The sequence below is a fragment of the Stegodyphus dumicola genome, chromosome 8, assembly GCF_044657685.1.
Source record: "Stegodyphus dumicola isolate Sdum_Otavi_A_Nest chromosome 8, ASM4465768v1".
Lineage (NCBI taxonomy): Eukaryota > Metazoa > Arthropoda > Arachnida > Araneae > Eresidae > Stegodyphus > Stegodyphus dumicola.
In genome coordinates this window covers 111716460-111737275 of record NC_140775.1, presented here as the reverse complement: position 1 = coordinate 111737275, position 20816 = coordinate 111716460, and the positions used below count along the sequence as shown (strand labels likewise).

General features: G+C 33.6%; 2 protein-coding genes across 4 annotated transcripts in view; one reads left to right on the top strand and one right to left on the bottom strand.

The window, feature by feature from the left end:
* Window positions 1-20027, bottom strand: part of poe (E3 ubiquitin-protein ligase-like protein poe) — a 281770-nt gene extending 261743 nt beyond the window's left edge. For both annotated transcript variants that reach the window (XM_085822285.1, XM_085822286.1), the window contains exons 1-5: window positions 19794-20027; window positions 8861-8958; window positions 6618-6721; window positions 6031-6175; window positions 4037-4224 (exon numbers count right to left, since the gene is read on the bottom strand). In XM_085822285.1, the coding sequence (XP_085678411.1) occupies window positions 4037-4224; window positions 6031-6175; window positions 6618-6721; window positions 8861-8958; window positions 19794-19918 (660 nt within the window). In that variant the 5' untranslated portion in view covers window positions 19919-20027. The remainder of the gene's footprint in view (window positions 1-4036; window positions 4225-6030; window positions 6176-6617; window positions 6722-8860; window positions 8959-19793) is intronic.
* A 462-nt stretch (window positions 20028-20489) lies between these two features.
* Window positions 20490-20816, top strand: part of Arp5 (Actin-related protein 5) — a 115617-nt gene continuing 115290 nt past the window's right edge. For both annotated transcript variants that reach the window (XM_035371528.2, XM_035371530.2), the window contains exon 1: window positions 20490-20605. In XM_035371528.2, the coding sequence (XP_035227419.1) occupies window positions 20590-20605 (16 nt within the window). In that variant the 5' untranslated portion in view covers window positions 20490-20589. The remainder of the gene's footprint in view (window positions 20606-20816) is intronic.

Sequence of the window (20816 nt, the reverse complement as noted above, 5' to 3'; positions counted from 1 at the left end):
ATAAGCTAATTAACAAGCCAGAGTTTCTATTGCCTCTAGCACTGGCATCAAAAGCTGTCATGGATGCTGATTGTTTTTTGTACATCATTACATTGAGTTTTCAGTCTAATTAGTAAATATTATTTTTATGCAATACAATTAATATTCATTGGTAATTAAGAAAACACCTTTCCAATGGAACCATTTTAAACAATTTTCTGTTGCATTCGTAAGAAAATGAGTTTTCACTATTGAAGTAATACATAGGTTATCAAGCCTTTAACTTAAATAACTGTAATTATTAATTAATATGACTGACTATTTTTCCTTATAATCTAGTAACCTTGATGTTTACTAGTATTGCTAGAGATGAAATTTCAGGCTTCTTTAATTAAAAATTCAAATGTGAAATATAATCCTTTTTTGTAGTTGTTGGTATCATTAGCTAAGAATTTTAACTTTCTTTCTGAAATTTCTGAATCCCATGCAACATAAAATTAATTTATTACCCATGAAATCAGAGAAATTTCTCCAAATTTATTATCTCTATAACTAGGCAAATTGCTATACATCTGCACTGGAAAATTAATACTGCTGTTCAACAAGGTACGCAATTTTTCAGTTATTTTTCAAACTTTCAATAAGTATACTGAAAGTAAAATGTCAAATCATATGAATAAAATAAAAATTAAAAAAAAAAAAAAAAAAAACATGAAACTGTTAGACTAACTTTCTGTTTTTTATAATTTTCATTCAATTATTAAAAAACAAGCTTAGTGATAACATCAACAGTATTAAAACCACTTAATCATGAGACAAAATTGATTATAAGAACTACAGCTATGCCCAAAAATTAGCAAAACTTTTACTTTTTTTTGCAGCTTTAAGAATAACATAACAGCTTTTTCATTTTTCAATTCATGACTAATGTATATTGTTTGCACCCAACCAATATAATTTATTGATTCTGTAAGTATCATCAGAGATTATTGGAGTATTTTTTAATGAGGTTTTTCTCTGAAGTATTCCAAAAATGTATCAAAAAATTGCAAAGAAATAACAATGATGGTATAGTATACTATCTACCGTTTTTTAGTCAATCATTTATTTTTTAGATGACGGCACTAAAATTGGCTGTTGTTCTGTTCATTTCTTTTCTCCATAATTCTGTCACACATTCGAATTTAAAAACTGTGTTTGAGTGGTGCCAGCTTTATTTGATTACAGCAAAGTACTCAAAAGGACCTAAGGGGAGGGATGCCTTTACAGAGGGCTTTCTAAAGGAAACTGACTCATACACACATTACACTTGGTGACAACCACAAAAACATCCATGCAGACAGCTCGTTTGCTAGAATTTGAACCCTGGACCAAACTATTCAGTGACTTCACTACTTGGTAGCTGGTAGGCACCATCTAAGGAATAACTAACTAAATATGGTAAATCACATAATACAACATCACTGAAATTTCTTTTTTAAAAATGAAACAGCAAATTTATGAAATGTGTCATTTTTTGTATTCAATTCTAAAGTTTCTCAAAAAATATTTGTTTCTCTTATACGAATTGTGTAGAAAAAAAAAAAAAAAAAAAAAAAATGAGTATAGGAAAACATCACAACATTGCAGAATTACTATAACATTAATCAAGCACAGCAATAGATAACAAAGCAGAAAAATTACCATGTCATTTAGATATTTACCAAAGAATGTTTTTGCAGCAATATGTTCAAAATATAGTTATAGATCTGAAAATAATTATAAGATAGGAAAAAAATGCTTCTTTACACATTAAGAGAGAAAAAAAAAATTATCTGCCAAAGAGCTTCAAGGTCTCTAAGTGGCAGAAAAATTTGAAGCAAAATGATGAACAAAAAGGTGTATTTTCGAATTCCAAGAAATATTCTATTTTTAAAGAAAACAAATACCTAAAGGAGTATGCACCTGGCCAAACTATACCATGTTGGAAACAACCCTGAAAAATCAGTGAAAATTACAGATAATACAATGGCAACTCAATTTTTCATGCAGATGGTACAGTGATCAGAAAGGTATACGTGGTTTTCACAGAAAACACAATGCCCCATCGCTCTAACAAATCAGTCACAGCTTGCGCTGCATGCGGCCGAGCATTGTCATGCAAAATGAGAGGAGCGTTCTGCAGAAAGTGTCGCCGTTTTTTCTCAAAGCTGGTCGGAGATTGTGCTCCAAAAATGAGCAGTAATATTGAGCAGTGACGGTCTGCCGTGGGGGAACGGCATGCGTTAGGATGACACCATCACAGTCGTAGACGAGAATCACCATAACTTTCACATTGCTGGGGTTCTGACGAAATTTCGAACGTCGTGGCGACCCGTGATGACGCCATTCGTTTGATTGGCGTTTCAGTTCTGGCTGGTACGATCGGGCCTAAGTCTCATCCAGCGTAATGATACGGGGTAAAAAAAGCATCTCCTTCGCACTCATAGTGTTCCAGGTGAGTTCGGGCAGCATCGTATCCTAGCATTTCTGCATTTCCGTCAATTGATGTGGAACCCACCGTGAAGCAATTTTTCTCATGGACAGGCGTTCCTTCAGAATGTGCAGCACAGTCATATGCGCTAATCCTGTTTGTCCCGTCAGCTGACGAATGGTTTGGCGGTGATCACTGTCCATTAGTGTGGCAACAGCTTGCACGTCTGCATCGCTGACACTCGGACGACCTGGCCGCAGCATGTCCGCCACGTTTTGGCGTCCTTCATTTAATGCTTTCACCCAGCTTGCTACGGTTCTGTAAGGCAATGCAGATTCTCCGCAAGCCTCTTGATGCCCTTGATGACACTGTCGTGCTGTACGACCTCTGGCACATTCAATTTTTATCCAACATCATTGTTCTTGTTTTGAAAACATCCTAATACCACTTACTTTAGACCACGAGCTAATACAAGGATTCGTTCTTCGTGTCACTCCACATGCGCGTGACGTAGGCAGGACGAGTCTTTTTGCTGAGAGGTAAGGTAGATATGTAGTTCACATGTGGTATACGCGATATTCTTTGGTTTTGTTGCGTAGCGTTTTTTCAGCTGTGTTGCCACTATTAAAGTTCCAACCCTCGTATTACTAATATTTTAACACAACAGCATGACGCAAACTGAAAGTTTAAACAAAAAAGTTGAACTATACTCATTTCAACATTATATGTGAATACAATAATCAAACAGACGGTCTTCTGATGCCACCTTTTGACAGTACTGGCAAATATTTCTCAACCCAGGTGAGCCACGGCCATTTTAGTCACCTGATCTAAATCCAGTTGAAAATATACAACATGAACTAAAGATAAATTAATTATTTTCATGCATCAAATTTGAAGGAACTTAAAAGAGAATGGCACATTATGCATGACCTTCTGCTGAAAAATTTTAAAAACTAACTCTGCCTCACACAATTTAGAGAAGTCATTATAGACAAAGGTTTTGTAAATAAATATTAATAAAGAAGTTAAATTTTTTGTAGTAAACTAAGATTTTTGTCCTCAATAATAAGATGCTTCAACTAGTATTCTTATTAAGACACAATAACACGCCGAACAAATACTAATTCAGAAGTCAAACAACAAAAATCAGCATTATATTTTCAAACTTTCACAGGACTAGTTTCGATTGTTTTACCAAACCACCATCCTCAGCTGCAAAAGCGCAAAACTGAAAATATAACACTGATTTTTGTTGTTTGACTTCTGAATTAGTATTATTATTATTATTAATAGTATTTTTTGATTTAACACATATTAGGGATAATTCAGAAAAAAAAATTTACAGCACAAAAACAATGCAATAATCAGTAACAATACTTAATAAATCATATTACTAGGGTTTAAATATGCATTAATTTTGAACTAAAAACATTAAACAATTATAAACGTATTTCTTGTTTTCTAGCACAATTGTAGATACAAAGACTGAAGAACTTCAACAGGAATTTGCAGTAGTCTAGCTAATGCATATTATATTCATTTATACATATTATACAGTCATTTATCATACATGAAACATAAAATTTATTTCATAATACTAACCTTTGATTCTTGACCAGGATCAGGAATATGAATGATTGTAGTGTCGCCATCTTTGTCAACTACTTCAAGAGGACCTTCTTGTTTCTGCACATTCTGAGTATCTAACATGGGTGTCATCAACTGTTCAAGAATGCTAGCACTTGGATCTAATCGTGGTCGTTTTGGTTCTTTGACATCATCTTGTCCATCTAAACCAAAATATATAAATCCCAACCCTCAAAAAAATCTTGTAAATACAAAATTTCAATTTAACTTGAATATGTAGAGAGGTCTAGAAAATGATAATTTAAAGTACTAATTAAAATACTACCAAATTTTTTTGGTACTTTTCCGTTTCGCCGGCGCAAATCTCGCCAAGCAGATTTTATTAACGACAACATACAGTATATACATAAAAAATGTTAACAAATGTTAGTTCTAAGAATTTTTTATTTCGAAGGTATAAACATTTTAATATCATTTCAAATTTTGTAAAAAGTCAATAAGTAAAGACAAAAAAACATTAATTTAATATTTTACTGTGCTCTCATGGTTAAACATCCTGATTCGCCGATTCACATCAAGTGACCCCAAGTGATCTCATCTTACGTAAACTATGCTACAAAAATCTAATTCTCTCAGTAATTATCTACATTAATTTCAAGTTAAATCTTAATTTGGAATACAAGTTTAAATGCATGAGTTATTTCAATTTGTACAAATAGCTTACTCAGTCAGAAGTTATGTAAAACTGCAGTGCTTTACTTCGCTAGTCCATTCTCATTAGAATTTACCCTTGATTTTGCCTTTTCGCCTTTGGGTGAGCTGTATGATTATAATTTAATTGACTTAATTACCGCGAATGGCGTTATGGCATAAAATTGAACTATCTGGTAAAATTTCTATGTAGTTGTATGGCAGTATTAAAAGAAACAATCTGATACGAAATCTCTGCGACTTGTTTTGAAAATGAGGTGTAAAATGTTATCAATCAGCGAGGCTATTCTGTTTGGCATCAGTTATACCATTATTGACGACTTTATCGCTTGCGCCGGCAAAACAGAAAAGTATTACTTTTTAAATAGCTCACAGTTTTAATTGAATTTCTGATCCTTGGAGATTGTATATAAAAAGTTTTCTAATTATAAATTATACAAATATATATATATGCAATAATAAAAGCACAAGGAAAAGGCAGAGCAGTGTCGATACTTGCTTAGATCCATATTGAAGAAGAATTTTGATTGCATAGTATCTAAAGAACTTGGCAGTCGAGGCAGATTTTATTCCATTTTTATTTGCAATTGATAATTTGTGGCCATAATCACTTGGCACTCTAGTCGTGCCTTTCCACAGACGATTTACATTTTTAATATTGCTGAGATAGAAAGCAAGCGAGCAAAATTACATCTTAGCAGAGTAGAGAGCAAAAGCTGAAGTGCATAGTTATGCAAGATGGAAGCACGTGAAGAGGAAAGTTTTAGGTTTGCAATTTGGTAATTCGTCAAGAGACAACTGCATTAACGGTTACGTAAGATATCGCATGATTAATTTGAGCGACGCAGTTTAGACTTACAGCGCTATTTTTAGGACAGATAGATTAAGTTCCCAAATGAAATGGAAAATAAAAGAGGTTACAGCAAATTAAATTTAGAAGTTTGCTTTCATATTTTTTATCTTACATATATATATATATATAAATACAAAACAGTTCTTTTGAAAACAAAACACAAACATGCTAAGTTATTTTCGTGCATTATACAATTTAATTTATAATTAGAAAACTTTACACATGTCACTTGACATTTCAATTTGGAAAAAAAACATTTGGAATCAATAAAATTCTTGAAATTCTGACAAAGACAATTTTAATAATCTTTAAGTACTTTACAGATGTATATCTCATTTAAATGCGACTTTAATATTATTCATATTGCTGTAATATTCAAATAAAATTTTATATAAATATAAGATCAATCATAGTAAGAAATATGAAGATGAGAACAAAAACATACCTTGAAATTCATTGCCCCTAATAGCAAATGCTAGTGGGTCTTTTGCAGATTTTAAAACAAGTGTCAGCATAATAATTTCAGAACGTGATAACACTTGAGTCTTGTGGTTATTGCATAATCCATATACAATTGATACAATTTGTTTCTGGAAGGGGATTAAAAAAAACTATTGGATTCCAGCTTTGAAATAAATCTCATTTCATTAAAAATTTTATTATTATCTACATATCCGCCTCTCTAAAATGTACATAAATTATTTTGATATATACTTAACTCGGTACTAAAGTTATACCAAGAATATGCGTTCAAAAGAAATTTTTTAGATTTTCTTATATTTACTTAAAATAAATCTAAATTATGAAAACAAACTGGTTGTTATTAAAAATTAAAGAAAAAATGAATTTTACATTACAGAAATGAAATCCTAATTACAATAGAAAATGGCTGATTTAATTATAATAAATTGTAAAAATATGTTTTAAATCAGATATACCATCATATTAAAAATATCACTTTTTGAGTTATCTACACACTCACAATTCTAATACTATGCATCAACATAAAATTAAATCAGAAATATAGCATACCTGTGATATGCAACACTGTTCTGACAAATGCTGCAGTTTCTGTAGGAAATACTGCAACAGTATTTTGCAAGCTTGTGCTGCACTACCAACTTGACTTTTGGGTACTAAAACGCAAAACAGTCAAATATTTAAAATCACAAGCAACAAAAATGTTTTTAAATAGCCATACCTTTATACAAATATGGGTATTTCTTTATTATAAAGGCCCCCAAAATTAAACCGCTGATCATACTAGATATAAAATGCAGCAAGGTATAAGAATATGCGGCGAGATTTTCACAAGACATCTCGATTGATTAGTGATTCAGTCTTGGGGGTTGCTATAAGAAAGTACTCAAATATGCAACAATTTATAACACCTAAGTAAAAACTTTACATAAATTATGCAGATACTACAGAATTTTCTAGAATAAAATTTAGCAAGGAAGTACTCAAATATGCAACAATTTATAACACCTAAGTAAAAACTTTACATAAATTATGCAGATACTACAGAATTTTCTAGAATAAAATTTAGCACCTGTAAGGAATTTCTCTTTTCTTTATCCTAAATATCACTCTTACATTTTTCACATAAATGACCAAAAATAACTAATCATACATACTTCCATGGTCATATATTAGTTTAATGATGCAAAGCATACGAGAGTTGTAGAATATTGCTCGCAATAAAACTGTTAAATATTCTGCATAATTCAGAGCTTTTTTTACTTCGAAACTCCCTTAATATTATTCTAGCCACAAATTAACAGAAATAAGTTTGTAAAGCTAAAATGATACTTTTTAACAAAAAAGTGCTATTACTAGAGTAAAAGTATCGGATTTTAACAAAAGCTTGCCGACACTGCAAATATAATCTACGAAAACAGTTTGCATAGGCATGTTTAATCATATTTTATTAAACGGCTTTTAGCATTTGAAAGAAAGAGACTTGCTTTAGAACACTGTGTGGTGAAATTTGTAAAAAGAATATCGTTATCATTGTGCACAAGGTGTCTGAAATGGAACTATTGTGCTACCAGATTAGAATCATCATTTACATCCAGCTCTTGCAAAAAGTCAGCTACAGAATGTCACCAAATCATGTGTACAGTTTTAGGTACTAATGTTGTATCATACGATACTGTGAAGGTTTGGTATCAAAAGTTAAAAAACGAGGACTATACTGATGTTGATGTGGTCCGCCTGCGAGAACTTGTGGAAGAAGATCAGTCTGCAACCACTCGAGAGCTTGCTAAGGACTCAGGCGCTAGTATCATGTCATTAGTTGTGCTATGTATCACATAAACTTGACATACAAGTTTAATGGCTGGGTGCCACATGAGCTGACTCAAACAGATAAGGATAGACGTGTTCGGGCCTTTAGCGCGAGGACCAAATCTAAGATTGGATTATCACTTGTGATGAAAAGTGGATTCACTTCAGCAACACAGGTCAAAAAGAGAGTTGGTTGGCGCCCGGTGAGCCCACCGACAAGCGTCGCTAAACACAGTTTTGACTAATAAAAAGATCATGCTTTGTATCTGGTGGGATATGCTGTGGTATTATCCACAAAAAGTATCTAGAAAAACAAAAAACCCTCGACAGTAAGCTGTACATAGAGATGCTAGTCCATGTTGATGCTGCTATCAAGGAAAAATGACGAACTGAGTTTTGATGCAAAAGATCACATGTGTCTGCATTCAACTGCTACACTTTGTACGGACTCGAATGGGATCTTCTGCCACACCCACTATATAGGCCCGACATCACTCCTTCAGACTTCTACATTTTTCATACCTGCAGCTATATGTTACTGGTGCTATCTTCCCTTCTGCACAGGATACCCAAAATGGGGTTGATCCATTTTTGGACTTGCAGCCACCAAGTTTGAAAAACTACCAAAACACTGACAGAAAAATCACAGATTTGGGTGGTAATTACTACCCACACTAACATTTTTTTGGTGGAAAAATTTTGTTACAATCAGATACTTCCTTGTTAAAGTGGCCACCATGCTTAGTTGCTAACAAACTTGCCATTCAAATAAAAGAAATTATACATATATATATATATTTAAAGACATTGGATATAAACTGCTAATTAAAATATTTATCTCGATTAGAAATTTGTCTATATTACACAGAAAGAAAAATACATGTTGGTAACCTCATTAATATTAAGCATTAATTTTCAATATTTTCAGTGCAAGAACTCCATTCTTAAAGCAAGGCAATACAATATTTTCTCAACAATGAACTTACTATGAAATGAATTGCTGATGATGAAGTGGGCTGAAAGTGCAGCAAAAGAAGCGAAAAAATTTTCATACTCATCTTCATGAGATAAAAGCACTTGCTGCCTGTAAAAAAACATAAAAATTTTTTTAAAAATCTCATGAAAATAGCTCAGAAACTTAAGTCATGTTAAAATGGGACTTTTAACACGAAAATACATGTATCTAGAAATCTTAAAGTACTCAAAAATTTAAAATATTATCCACATTTCTGAAATGCAAACAATCCATATGATATCAACCTGACTTTCAAACTTAATTAGAAGTGCTTTAGTCAAATAAGCAATAAAATATTTTAAATTTTCGTAGTATTTAAACTTTGTACATCTTTTGTTAAAAAGATCTCATTTTTTTGCTTTCACAGAAATAATTTAGCATTTTCTTTGATAACTTATTCAACACTTTCTAACATGATTACCATGAATGTCCTAAAAAATGTAATCTTCTGTTTGTAACGGATGCATACAATTCCTATTCATTGCAATCTCAAAAATAATTTAGTTTAAGCTCTATCCCAGGTATTGACAACCTATAAGTATATGAAGTCGATTTCAATGGTGTATTAAGTGAACTGAAATACATTGATTATAATCTCATACAAAATGAAATTTTATTTAAAAAGAAATGTAATTGTTTTAAATATGTAATTCTTTTTTATTTTCATATCTCTTCAAAATAAAAGGCTTAAGCATTAAAGGTGAGATGATGTGAAGACAACGGCAGTAAATCCTACAGATTCATAAAAATTAATTCATATCTTAATAAATAATTATAATCTGTTGCTTGAATTGTCTGCTTCGAGCTTTAGGATTAAGTTATACATCTGCATAAATTTTCTCACATATTTAAGTTGCTTTGAGTCACAAAACGAGCTAATGCTTGTGTATTAACCTTGAAATACTCCTCACTCAGTATCAACAAATGAGTCCCTCAGGTCAAAAAAGCTCAACCATATTTTTTGTTTAAATTATGCATTCTCCATGGAAAAAATTTAATATATTAGTTTATTTTGCTATTTATCAGGTTTAGAATTATATGACAGTAAATGTAATAGCATATAAAAATTTAAAAGCGTAAAAATTAACATGAACATTGAAAACATTATTCTTCATAATAGTTATCACAAACTATTTTGAAATGGTTTTTGAGTGTAAAAAGGTAATATACTGCATATTTAAAAAGTACTTTTGAGGTTTTTTTTTTTTTTTTTTTTTTTACTTCGCTAATTCTCTAATGCTTTTCTGTCATCCTGCCCTTCCGACCTTTTTTTTTAAAGGGAGGGAGACGTAAGATATAAGAAAATACAATGGCTGCTTTAAAAATAATTGGCGACCTCAAAATTAACTATTTTATATACGTAGCTCTTCCCCTAAATTCAAAATTTCTCCCAAATTCGAGATCTTTCTAGGTTATGTAACACTACTTAAAAAGGATAACTAAAACTAATACAGTCAAAAGTCTTTAATCCAGACTCGTCGGGACTTCGGCGATTCCGGATTATAGATCATCAGTTTAAAACTGGTAAGATGGCATGCAGAAATTATAAAATTAAAAATATGAAACCGTAGTTTATGAAATAAAGAGCAATTATGATTTAAAGGGTATCAAAATTTACAAAAAACAAAAAAAAAAAAAAAAAAAAAAAGCTTAATATTTATTTGTTTACTTTATTAAACATTTCTTTCAACGCGTGCATGCGTAAAGCATACATTACACATAGCCGAAATTAGAAAATTGCAACCAGAAAACTATTTGATTTGTATTCGTGATATTTATAATCACGAGGAATTTGATTTAAATCATATCAAAGACGGAGTACATCGAGATGAAATACTACATTTAGTAAGGAGTTATAAGCCGAATAAAATAAAAACATCTGCCCTGAAGATAAGGATAGTGCTGACAGATCAACTTCCAGTTCATTGCACGCCACGACGTTCTCCCCTCCACCGCGCAGAGCAGCGTGAAATGATAAACAGATTTCGGAATGGTTAGAGAAACAAAGGATATGCCTTTATCCTTTTTTTACAGCAATTCCAATTTTTGTCTGACGGACATCGAAACATGCTTTCCCTTTGTAGATTCCTTTGGCAGCTGCAGCATCGGAAATTCTATTTGACATGATTGAAAGTTCCAACTTACTTTTATAAAATTGCTCTAACAGTCTGAAAAAAATAATAATAGTCTGAAAAAAATAACAGATCCAATTAGAAGATTAAGGAACAACGCAATCTGCAACATTAACTGAAATAGATAATTAGATAATTTTAGCTTAGCTTATACCGTCCGTTATACATTAAACGCACATGCGTAAACGTATTATGCGCATGCGTAAAAGTATTACGTGCATGCGTCAACTCGCTGATGCATGCGCAGAAAGTTTGTAGCTTAGAGGTCCGGTTTAACGACTTTTGACTGTATTAGCCAATCATACCTTGTCTCTACAACTGCATCTACTTCGGTATAAATACCGCTTGCAAATTAATTACGTCATACCATTCCTTTTCCTAAGTGCTGTTCTGTTAACTCCACGCCGCTTCGCAGATGCCTAAGTCATGCTTTTAAAATCAGTGTACATAAAAATTATCATATTGAAATACGATTGGATAAAACACTTGTCTACAAATATGATTTGATATGAAGTATAATGGAATAAAATTATATTTTGAAATGACTATATCTAGAAGTTTGCGGTTTATGCATCCACTAATCTAATTACGTAGACTTCAAACTACAGTGCATCAAAATATCCATCCCCGGCTATGATGACTGCTAGCTGATTACTCCTACATATTAAATTATGACATATATATATCCCATGTATAAAAATGAGGTATCAGTACCACATTTGCTGAAGGCTGTCTATTTACAATTCATTTCAATGCATTAAAATAATATATAATAAAAAAAGGAACAGGATAGTGATTTAAATGACTGAAATATGTTAAAATCAAATTTCAGTAGTTATTGTGTATAAAAATATGGTAAGCTTAGATAGCATGTTCAATGAGTGAGTGAGAGTGAGGTTATTGGCACAAAACCAAAGATGATTATAGCACGCCAAACACAAGGTGGGATGATCAAAATTGATGAAATCAAAATAATTTATTAGTAAATAAAAACAGGTGGACAAATGTACCAAATCCAGAGGATGAAGTCATATAAAAACAAGGTTAAAGTACACATTAAAACCCAAAACACAATCTTCAAAACAAATTACAATAGGTAATAAAAGCCAGTCTCTTTTAAATAATAAAATAAATTACAATTGAACTCTCTTCTGATTAAATGGTCGAGAGGTAAGTCACAGATACTAAAATATTTCTGACGAAGATTATTAAAACATGGACACTCAATTAAAACATGACGGACTGATAGACAAACATTACAATTCAAACACAGGCTCATTCTCAACCTTCAAAAGGTAGTTATGTGTTACTCTAGTGCGACCAATCCTGAGGCGAGTCAAAAGAACTCCCTCCTTACAATTTCCAGCAAAATCCCAATGCTCAATTCTACGATTTACATTTCTCAACTTCTGCCATTTTTTTTTTTCGGATCTTCCCTTTGATGACACAGCGGACGTCTCTAAAAGGGATGAGGCGATTGGACAGTTCAACAGCAGATTTTGCTGCGATATCTGCAAGCTCATTTCCCTTTATTCCCGCATGCCCAGAAACCCAGCAGTACACGATTTCATATCTTCGAATAGTTACGTTTATATGAATCTTGAGAACATCCAATACCACAGGATTCTAAGTGTTAGGAAAAGCTTCCAACGATTTAAGAGCACTATAAGAGTCTGTATAAACTATGAACTTTTTGTGGCAGAGCTTTGAGATGTACAAAAGACCATAATATATTGCATTTAGTTCAGATGTTAGGACTGAGAAAGCATGATCCAAGCATCTGTCCTCTATGTAATCTTCAAATACAAATGCCATCCCAACATGATCATTTGACTTAAATCCATCTGTATATATCGGATGATAACTGCTATATTTGTGCCTGTGCTCAGCGAAGAGTTGTCTGTAAATGATCTCGTTAGTGCTTCCCTTCACGTGGTGGTTGAAAACATCAAGAAGCTGGATTTGTGCATCTTCCCAAGGTGGGATTTCAAAATTCTACACTAATTGGGGACACATATCAGAGAGGGAGATATCCTCAATGACAGGTTGAAGTCTTAAAAGAAAAGGAAGGTATGACAGATGGACGTGCTGCAAATAAAGTGTTATACATATTATCAAGAAAGTACAGCTCATAAGGATGTTCAGGTTGCCATAAAATATTAAAATACTGCAAAAGGGACAATTGCTCATGCCTCAGATGAAGTGGTGGTTCGTTAGAGTCAACATAAAGGCTCTGGACAGAAGATGTCCTGAAGGCTCCAGAACAAATCCACAAAGCTTGATGATGAACAGGGTTTAGCTTAAGCGACACTGAAGACCGAGCGAATCCATAAATAACTGAGCCATAGTCTAGACCAGACAAGCGCTCTATAAATGCGAAGCATAGAGCAACGCTTTGCATCCCAAGAGGTGTTTGCCAATACATTTAAAATATTTAGTGTTTTTAAACACTTCTTTCTCAAATTTAAGACGTAAGAAAGAAAAGTCAATTTTCAGTCGAACATCCTAAAAATTTTACTTCAGGTGCAACTGGAATCATTGACCCACTGAGATATAATTCAGGCTCAGGATGGAGACCTCACTTTCTACAAAAGTGCACGCACAGTCTTCTGCTTTGAAAATGCAAATCCTTGTCTGTTTGCCCATTCCTGGATCCTATTCAAAGCAATCTGGAGTTGCCTCTCTACATGTCTCGTATCTGCTCCTTGACAGCTAATTTATAGGTCATCAACATACAAAGATCCTGAAATGGTGGGAGGAAGTTCTTTTAATACAGAATTTATTTTTATGCTAAACAGGGATACACAAAGCACACAGCCCTGAGGCATACCCTCTTCCTGTTCAAAAACATTCGACAAAACAGAGCCAATCCTTACTTGAAAAGTTCTAGGGTTCAGGAAATTTTGAATGAAAATTGGTAGGTTGCTATGCAAGCCACTATCATGAAGATTACGAAGTAAAGAAAATTGAGACAAAAGGTGATTTCCTCTTACAAAAGCTTTGCGAATGGATGTCACTAAAAGGAGCATGTTATCTACGGTTGTTCTCCCCTTTCGAAAACCGCTTTGGTAAGGTGATATGATATTATACTTTTCCAAGAAGTAGACTAGGTGGCTGTTTACCATTTTTTCAAACAGCTTGCATATGCAATAGTAAGGGCAATTGGTCGATAGTTGGAGGGATTCCTCGGATCTTTTCCTGGCTTAGCAATAGGAATTACAACAGCTCTTCTCCATGCATTGGGAAAAGTACGCTCCTTCCACACTCTATTGTAAAGCGTGTGGAAGATCAGTGACTTATAGGACAGATGCTTCAGTATTTCATAATTTATGCCATCAAGACCTGGAGAGAACATATGTGTCTGCAGCAAAGCTCTACTTAGTTCAAGGATAGTGAAGTCTCTATTATAAGGCTCAGATTTGGAAGAGTTGAAAGCGATGGGATTTCTTTCAAACTGCTATTTGATGGAGAGAAATGCGAGTAAATAGTTTCTGCTGGAAGAAACAGCAGCAAATATCTCACCAATAGTATTCGCAATTTCTTCCATGGAGCTTATCTCTCAGCCATCTTTTTCCAAAATGGAAAGTGGAAAAGGAAAGTTCTTTATATATTCCGCATGCTTTCCTAACTCTTTCCCAAACCCGCTTACTAGGCGTAGAGGATGTTATTCATGACACATATGAAATCCAGGAATCCCTCTGGCTCTGCCTTCTTAACTTTTCGTGTATTTGCTTTGACTCTTTTAAATGCCATAAGGTTTTGCAGAGTAGGGTATCTACGAAAAATTCCCCATGCTTTTTTGTGTTTTTTCAGTGTTTCATGACAGTCGCAATTCCACCATGGCTTCGAATACCATAGCATTTTTCCTGGTGTTCTAGGAATGGAGAGCGTAGCTGCCTGAATTATGGCATTAGTAACCGATTTCACTGCATAATCAATCTGCACATCTTTTACCATTTCCTCTGTGAGCTCTGCAATGGATGAGAAGAGTTCCCAGTCAGCCCTACCCAGTGTAAATTGAGGGGATCTCGACATGGGGTTTGCTCCTTGTATGAGAGTTACAAAAATGGGATAATGATCACTGTTATAAAGATCATTCCCAACACTGAAAGTGCAAATTGGCAACAGAGATGGTGAACAGATGGCAAGATCAACAACATGAAATATCCTTGTAGGTTCATAGAAGTATGTGGCCTGCCCATTGTTTATGAGACAAAGGCAATGATCTTGGATCATCTGCTCAATTTGTCTTCCTTGAGAATTGGTGTCTTTACTTCCCCACAGCAGGCTATGGCCGTTAAAATCCCCTTTTATGATAAAGGGCTCAGGCAGCTGCTGTATGAGGTCACTTAAATGCTGTTGATCAACGTGGTAATTTGGAGGCAAGTAAAGAGAAACAACCAAAACAACAATATGAGAATTTACTCGTATAGCGACAACTTGGAGGGATGTTGTGAAAGGAAGTGTATCTGATGGACAGTCAAGTGAGGTGAGGAGACCTACACCTCCACTGGCACGTTCACATGCAAGATTGTCTTTCCTTACAAACAAAAACCTCCAAAGTTTTGCTTCTTGTTCCGGTTTCAAGTTTGTTTCCTGTATCACCAAGCACACAGGGTGGTAAGCATTGACTACACTTTTGATGTCAAGCAAATTTCGGTGGAAACCACGACAGTTCCACGAGACCATTATGATTTATGTTTGTTCTTTCTGTGCTGCTTTTTTGATTTCCGTGGAAGCAGATGCTTGGGAACATCTATTCTCTCTTCTACTTTCGTACTATCTAAATCTAAAGATTCAGATACCATATCTTCAAATGAACTATTACTATTGCTTCTATTTTTGGTTACTATTTTTAGGTTTGCTATGGATAGCTATTTTTTTTTTTTTTTTTTTTTTTTGTATGACATGAGTCGGAGTTTCCTTTTTCTGGCTTGCATTCTGCTGGGTTTTATTTGGTGGAGTCTGTGCATTTATCAAAGTCTGAGTGGCAATGGTAAGTGTTGCTTTAATGGCACTAGCATATGATATATTTGTTTGAAGCTGTGTGCTTTGAACCAGCCTTCTGGCTTCTGCATAGCAAATGTTTCTTGTAACTTTTGCCGTCTGTACTTCCTTTTCTGTTTTCTATTTTGGACTATCATGAAGATTACGAAGTAAAGAAAATTGAGACAAAAGGTGATTTCTTCTTACAAAAGCTTTGTGAATGGATGTCACTAAAAGGAGCATGTTATCTACGGTTGTTCTCCCCTTTCGAAAACCGCTTTGGTAAGGTGATATGATATTATACTTTTCCAAGAAGTAGACTAGGTGGCTGTTTACCATTTTTTCAAACAGCTTGCATATGCACGAGAAAATGCTGGATGATCACCCTTGCAATTTACACACAATGCCGCAGCGGTGCAATTATCACTATCGTGACCAACCGATGAACATAGAGCACATGTCAGGTTGCCACAACAGGATGCTTTAGTGACCAAACTGCTGGCATTGGAAGCATCGCATTGGGTTGGGAATATATGGGACAGTTTAGATACCCAGCCTTTATATTCTTTGGCAGATCAGGCGATTTGAAGGTCAGGATCACGTGTTTTGTGTCAATCAACTGACCTTCCTTGCGCATCTTGATCTGCTTATCAGTACAAACCTTTTGGTCAGCTAACTCAGACACGAACTCTTCTTTTGAAATGAACATAAAGTCGATTTCCGAGATCACGCCTTTACAGAAGTTGAGTGTTTTGTGTGCTGACACAGATATGGGTATTTGTCCAAGTTTGGTTTGACATAAAAGAGAAGCAGACTGGGTGGCCGAAACGGTATCAATAAGCAGGTTTCCACAACCGAGGCACATGTTCCTTGGCTCACCTATGCATAAATGAATGTGTTTACTTACCAGGAAAGGAGACATCTTTTGCTATTCTCCAGGAGCATTCGAAGCAACAACAAAGCACGAACAATCAGCAGTTTCTTTGGCATTTGCATCGGCACAGATTTTCTTGCCAATAAATTTCTGAATAATTTCTATATCTTTGTTGGTTTCAATTAAGTCAGTTTTTTTTTTTTTTTTTTTTTTTTTTTTTTTTAAGATGAAAAGTGAAGCCAGGATTGAAAGAGAAAAGATTCTGGTCCGACGGCCCCGCCCACCACGGAACCCAACAAGGGAACACAGATTCCTGTGTTAGGACTAGCCAGACCTATACGCAAACTGGAGCCCCACAGTCGGCTTTCCCGAAAGCAGGTACTCCCGAGAGCTTATGCCCAAGCCACTGACACAAACAAGGACTAGTGAGCACACGACTGACACCCGTGAGGACGACTAAGGTGCCTCCCTATTTAGCTGTCCATTGATAGTCATGTTAGAAGGAAGAAATTCACGATGAATGAGTCCATCACAATCGAAGAAAGCGATTAACATGACCTCGATTTTGGACTTTTCAAATTGAAATTTTTTCTGCCTTGGTGAATTTGGAGACCACCATTCGGAGCTTTGACGCTTGGTTTCAGAGTCATATTGATAACACCAAGACTCGTCTCCCATGACTATTCTATCCAGGAATGCAGGGTCAGCATCAGCATTGTCGATAAGTTCGCCACATGCGTCCAGTCTCAATTGCTTTCGTTCAGCCCTTAAATGGTGAGGAAAGAATCTGGAACAAATCTTGCATTTGCCTAGATCTTGCTAAAAATTTGCCGAACCGTCTCTTTGTCCATGTTGAATTCATTGGCGAGTACTCGAATAGTCAATCGATGATCACATTTCACCACATTGCAAACTTTTTCAATTGCTTCCGGCGTGCGTACAGATTGCGGTTGACCTGTGTGTGAATCATCTTTGACGCTTTCGCGCCCGTCCCGAAAGCATTTAAACCATTCAAAAGTTCTTGAACGGGATAATGCTTCCTCGCCGTAAACTTGTTTCAACATTTCGTAGGTTTCCGCAGCTGTCTTGCCCAATTTGGAGTAAAATTTTATGTTAATTCTTTGCTCCATTTCCACTTCAACAATAGGAATTTAAGAGCTATGTTTTAATGAACCTTTCCACGAGAAGCACTTACTTCAGAATGGCATCGATTGTACTGCAATGCACAAGAAAACGCTTTTCAATATGCAATCACTAGCGCCATCTTCCGACTTCTCCTACAGTTACATCAGTCCTGGAAATTAATAGCCAGACCTTGTATTACTGGGCTCAAGAAGCACTTCGATCAAGTTTTAATTGGAGAAAACTTTTTGTATGTATGCATGTATGAATAGATGTACGTGTTCAAGTATGCACATACATATGTACATACTTTTTTTTTAATCTGGTTCCAATAAGAGTAGCAAACTGATAAGATTCCAAAATAATACCATATTTGGTTAAATACCAAAGCATTCATTACAACAAACAAGAATATCATGCATTTTACCTCATAGTCAGTTCTAATCTGTGAAAGTTACTAAAAGAATCTACATAACTTTTTCTATGGTTTATTTTAATTATATATTTTTATGTACCCTTCTTATATTATTTTTAATATTGTAAGCTTGGAAAAAACTGATAAGTATGGCTAATTTAAAATTTGTTAAAAAGTGAAAAAAGTTTAAATGTACTATTTTTGTAAGAATAGTTCACACCTTTATTTTTAAAAGGCAGATTTTTAATGCAACAAAGTTTTATTAACAATGCTTACAAATAAGCATTTTCAGTGTATATGCAAAAACACTGAAATTTCAGATAACCAATTTCACAGATATGTCCCAAAGGTCTACCTCATCATTATGGATTAATAATAGACACACCTTCTAACTACCTATTGTATTACTTGTAAAACATCACATTACTTGTAGACATTAGTAATAGCTGATAACCATCCTTCACAATAAGATTAATCAAGACAAATTATATTGTGTTTATTTAAGGTAATAATCTGTTGTTAAAATAGACAGATTAGCAGCTTTAGAACAGCAGTTACAATGTGTTACAGGGAATAATAATAATTTTTTGAGAGGGTATAAAATTCTGATTCCTAGTAATCTGCCAAATACTGAATTATAAAATTGTGTTCAAATAATTTTTCTTTTCAAAATATGCATATATTTGTATTCAAAATTTGCAAATATTTGTACTCGTTTGATCGTAATTCAAAGTTCCTTGGTTCCTCTTTCTCAATTATAACATGGGTATTTTTATGCATGAAACATTTTTGGACAAAATTTTTAAATTCCATTCCTTCACAAGAAATTTACTGGGAAATAAGTCATTAAAATTTATAGTGAAATAAGTCATTTTTGCATCCCGATATATGCAGTTGAAAGCGGTTATTTAGACCATCAAAATAAATGTACAATCTTCTTCTCATGACTTTTATATGGTACTCTCATGATGAATAAATTGTATTCAAATATAATATCTATAATTACCAATGTTTTCGCAAATAACATACCGTTATATAGGCGTACGTCATAACTGAAATGAACTAAGTACTTAAAATTTAAAAATGATCATATTTACCTTAAAAATACAAATTTCAACTACTTTTAAATCATTTACAAAAGAATTTGATAAAAATATCCGGGATTATTTTACATTTTTCCCTCAAATGTACACATTGATCGCTTATCATCGTAAACTGCAAACGCAGGCAATTAAAACTGCATACCTTAGAAATACGCTAAAAAACTTCCTAAAAATGACACTAAATGAATTTAACATTCCACTATTACGTTATTAAAATAAATACGAACAAAAGAGGCCGGCTACTTAAAATGCTAAGAATCAGATACTCATACCTTCTAACAACAGATCGTATTACTTGTAAAACATCGTATTTATTTACAACTCCTTGAGATGCTGTTAACAATAATATAGACGGTTCTCTAAAAGCATAATCTACATCTGTCTCGGACGTCGCCATTACAACATAATCACAAAATCCTCTGATCGTAAATTCGCAACTTTCGGTTTTCAGTTAGATACTTCCAAATTTTCTCATATGATAAACCTATGCTTGCTTTTTTGCCCATCGGTGCAGAAATACTTAGCGGGTGCAAAACAAGACATCTGTCTACTTGTCTGTCTTTGTCTAATTTCTTTGCATTATTTTGATTTTAGGAACTTGCTTTAAAATCACTACAAAAGCTCGTGTGCAATTTACGAATGACTAACAGTTTGTATTTTGAAAATTATACCATATAAGTATTTAAACTGAAGCAAAATCAATTAAATTTATTAACAATAATTAAATTTATATTCACATGATGATACTTACTATGACGAAACTTAAAAATTCTAATTTAAATTGAAATATTCATCAATATTTATAATTTCAGTGTTTTTTGTACTCTAATATAAATTTCATAATGAATTTAAATTTACAACTATCTTAAGGCTTTAATAATTGATGATAAATAAGTTATTTAATGTTAATGTTGGAAATTAAAAAATCTGGGATTTAAATAAAATCATACTGAGTAGTAAATCAACAACTCAGCTTATCTCATTTGTTTGTTTATGTTTATTCGAAAGTGAAAAGTGCGGTAGTTTTCGTGATTGTAGTTCTGTTTAATATATTAGTTTTTAGGTAGAATGATGCCTGAAAGAGGTAACCTTCAATTAAACCTGATTTTTTTTATTATAAATAGTTACCTGTTATATTTATATTATACACTAATATTATTACCTGCTTTTATCTTATTGATTGTGTTGTTAAATTATAAATACAATACTGATTTGAATATTATTCACAAAAATTAATAAACTGTTTCTTATGTTATCTCTACATTTGAAAGTTTACGGGGTGGGAATATGCGAGT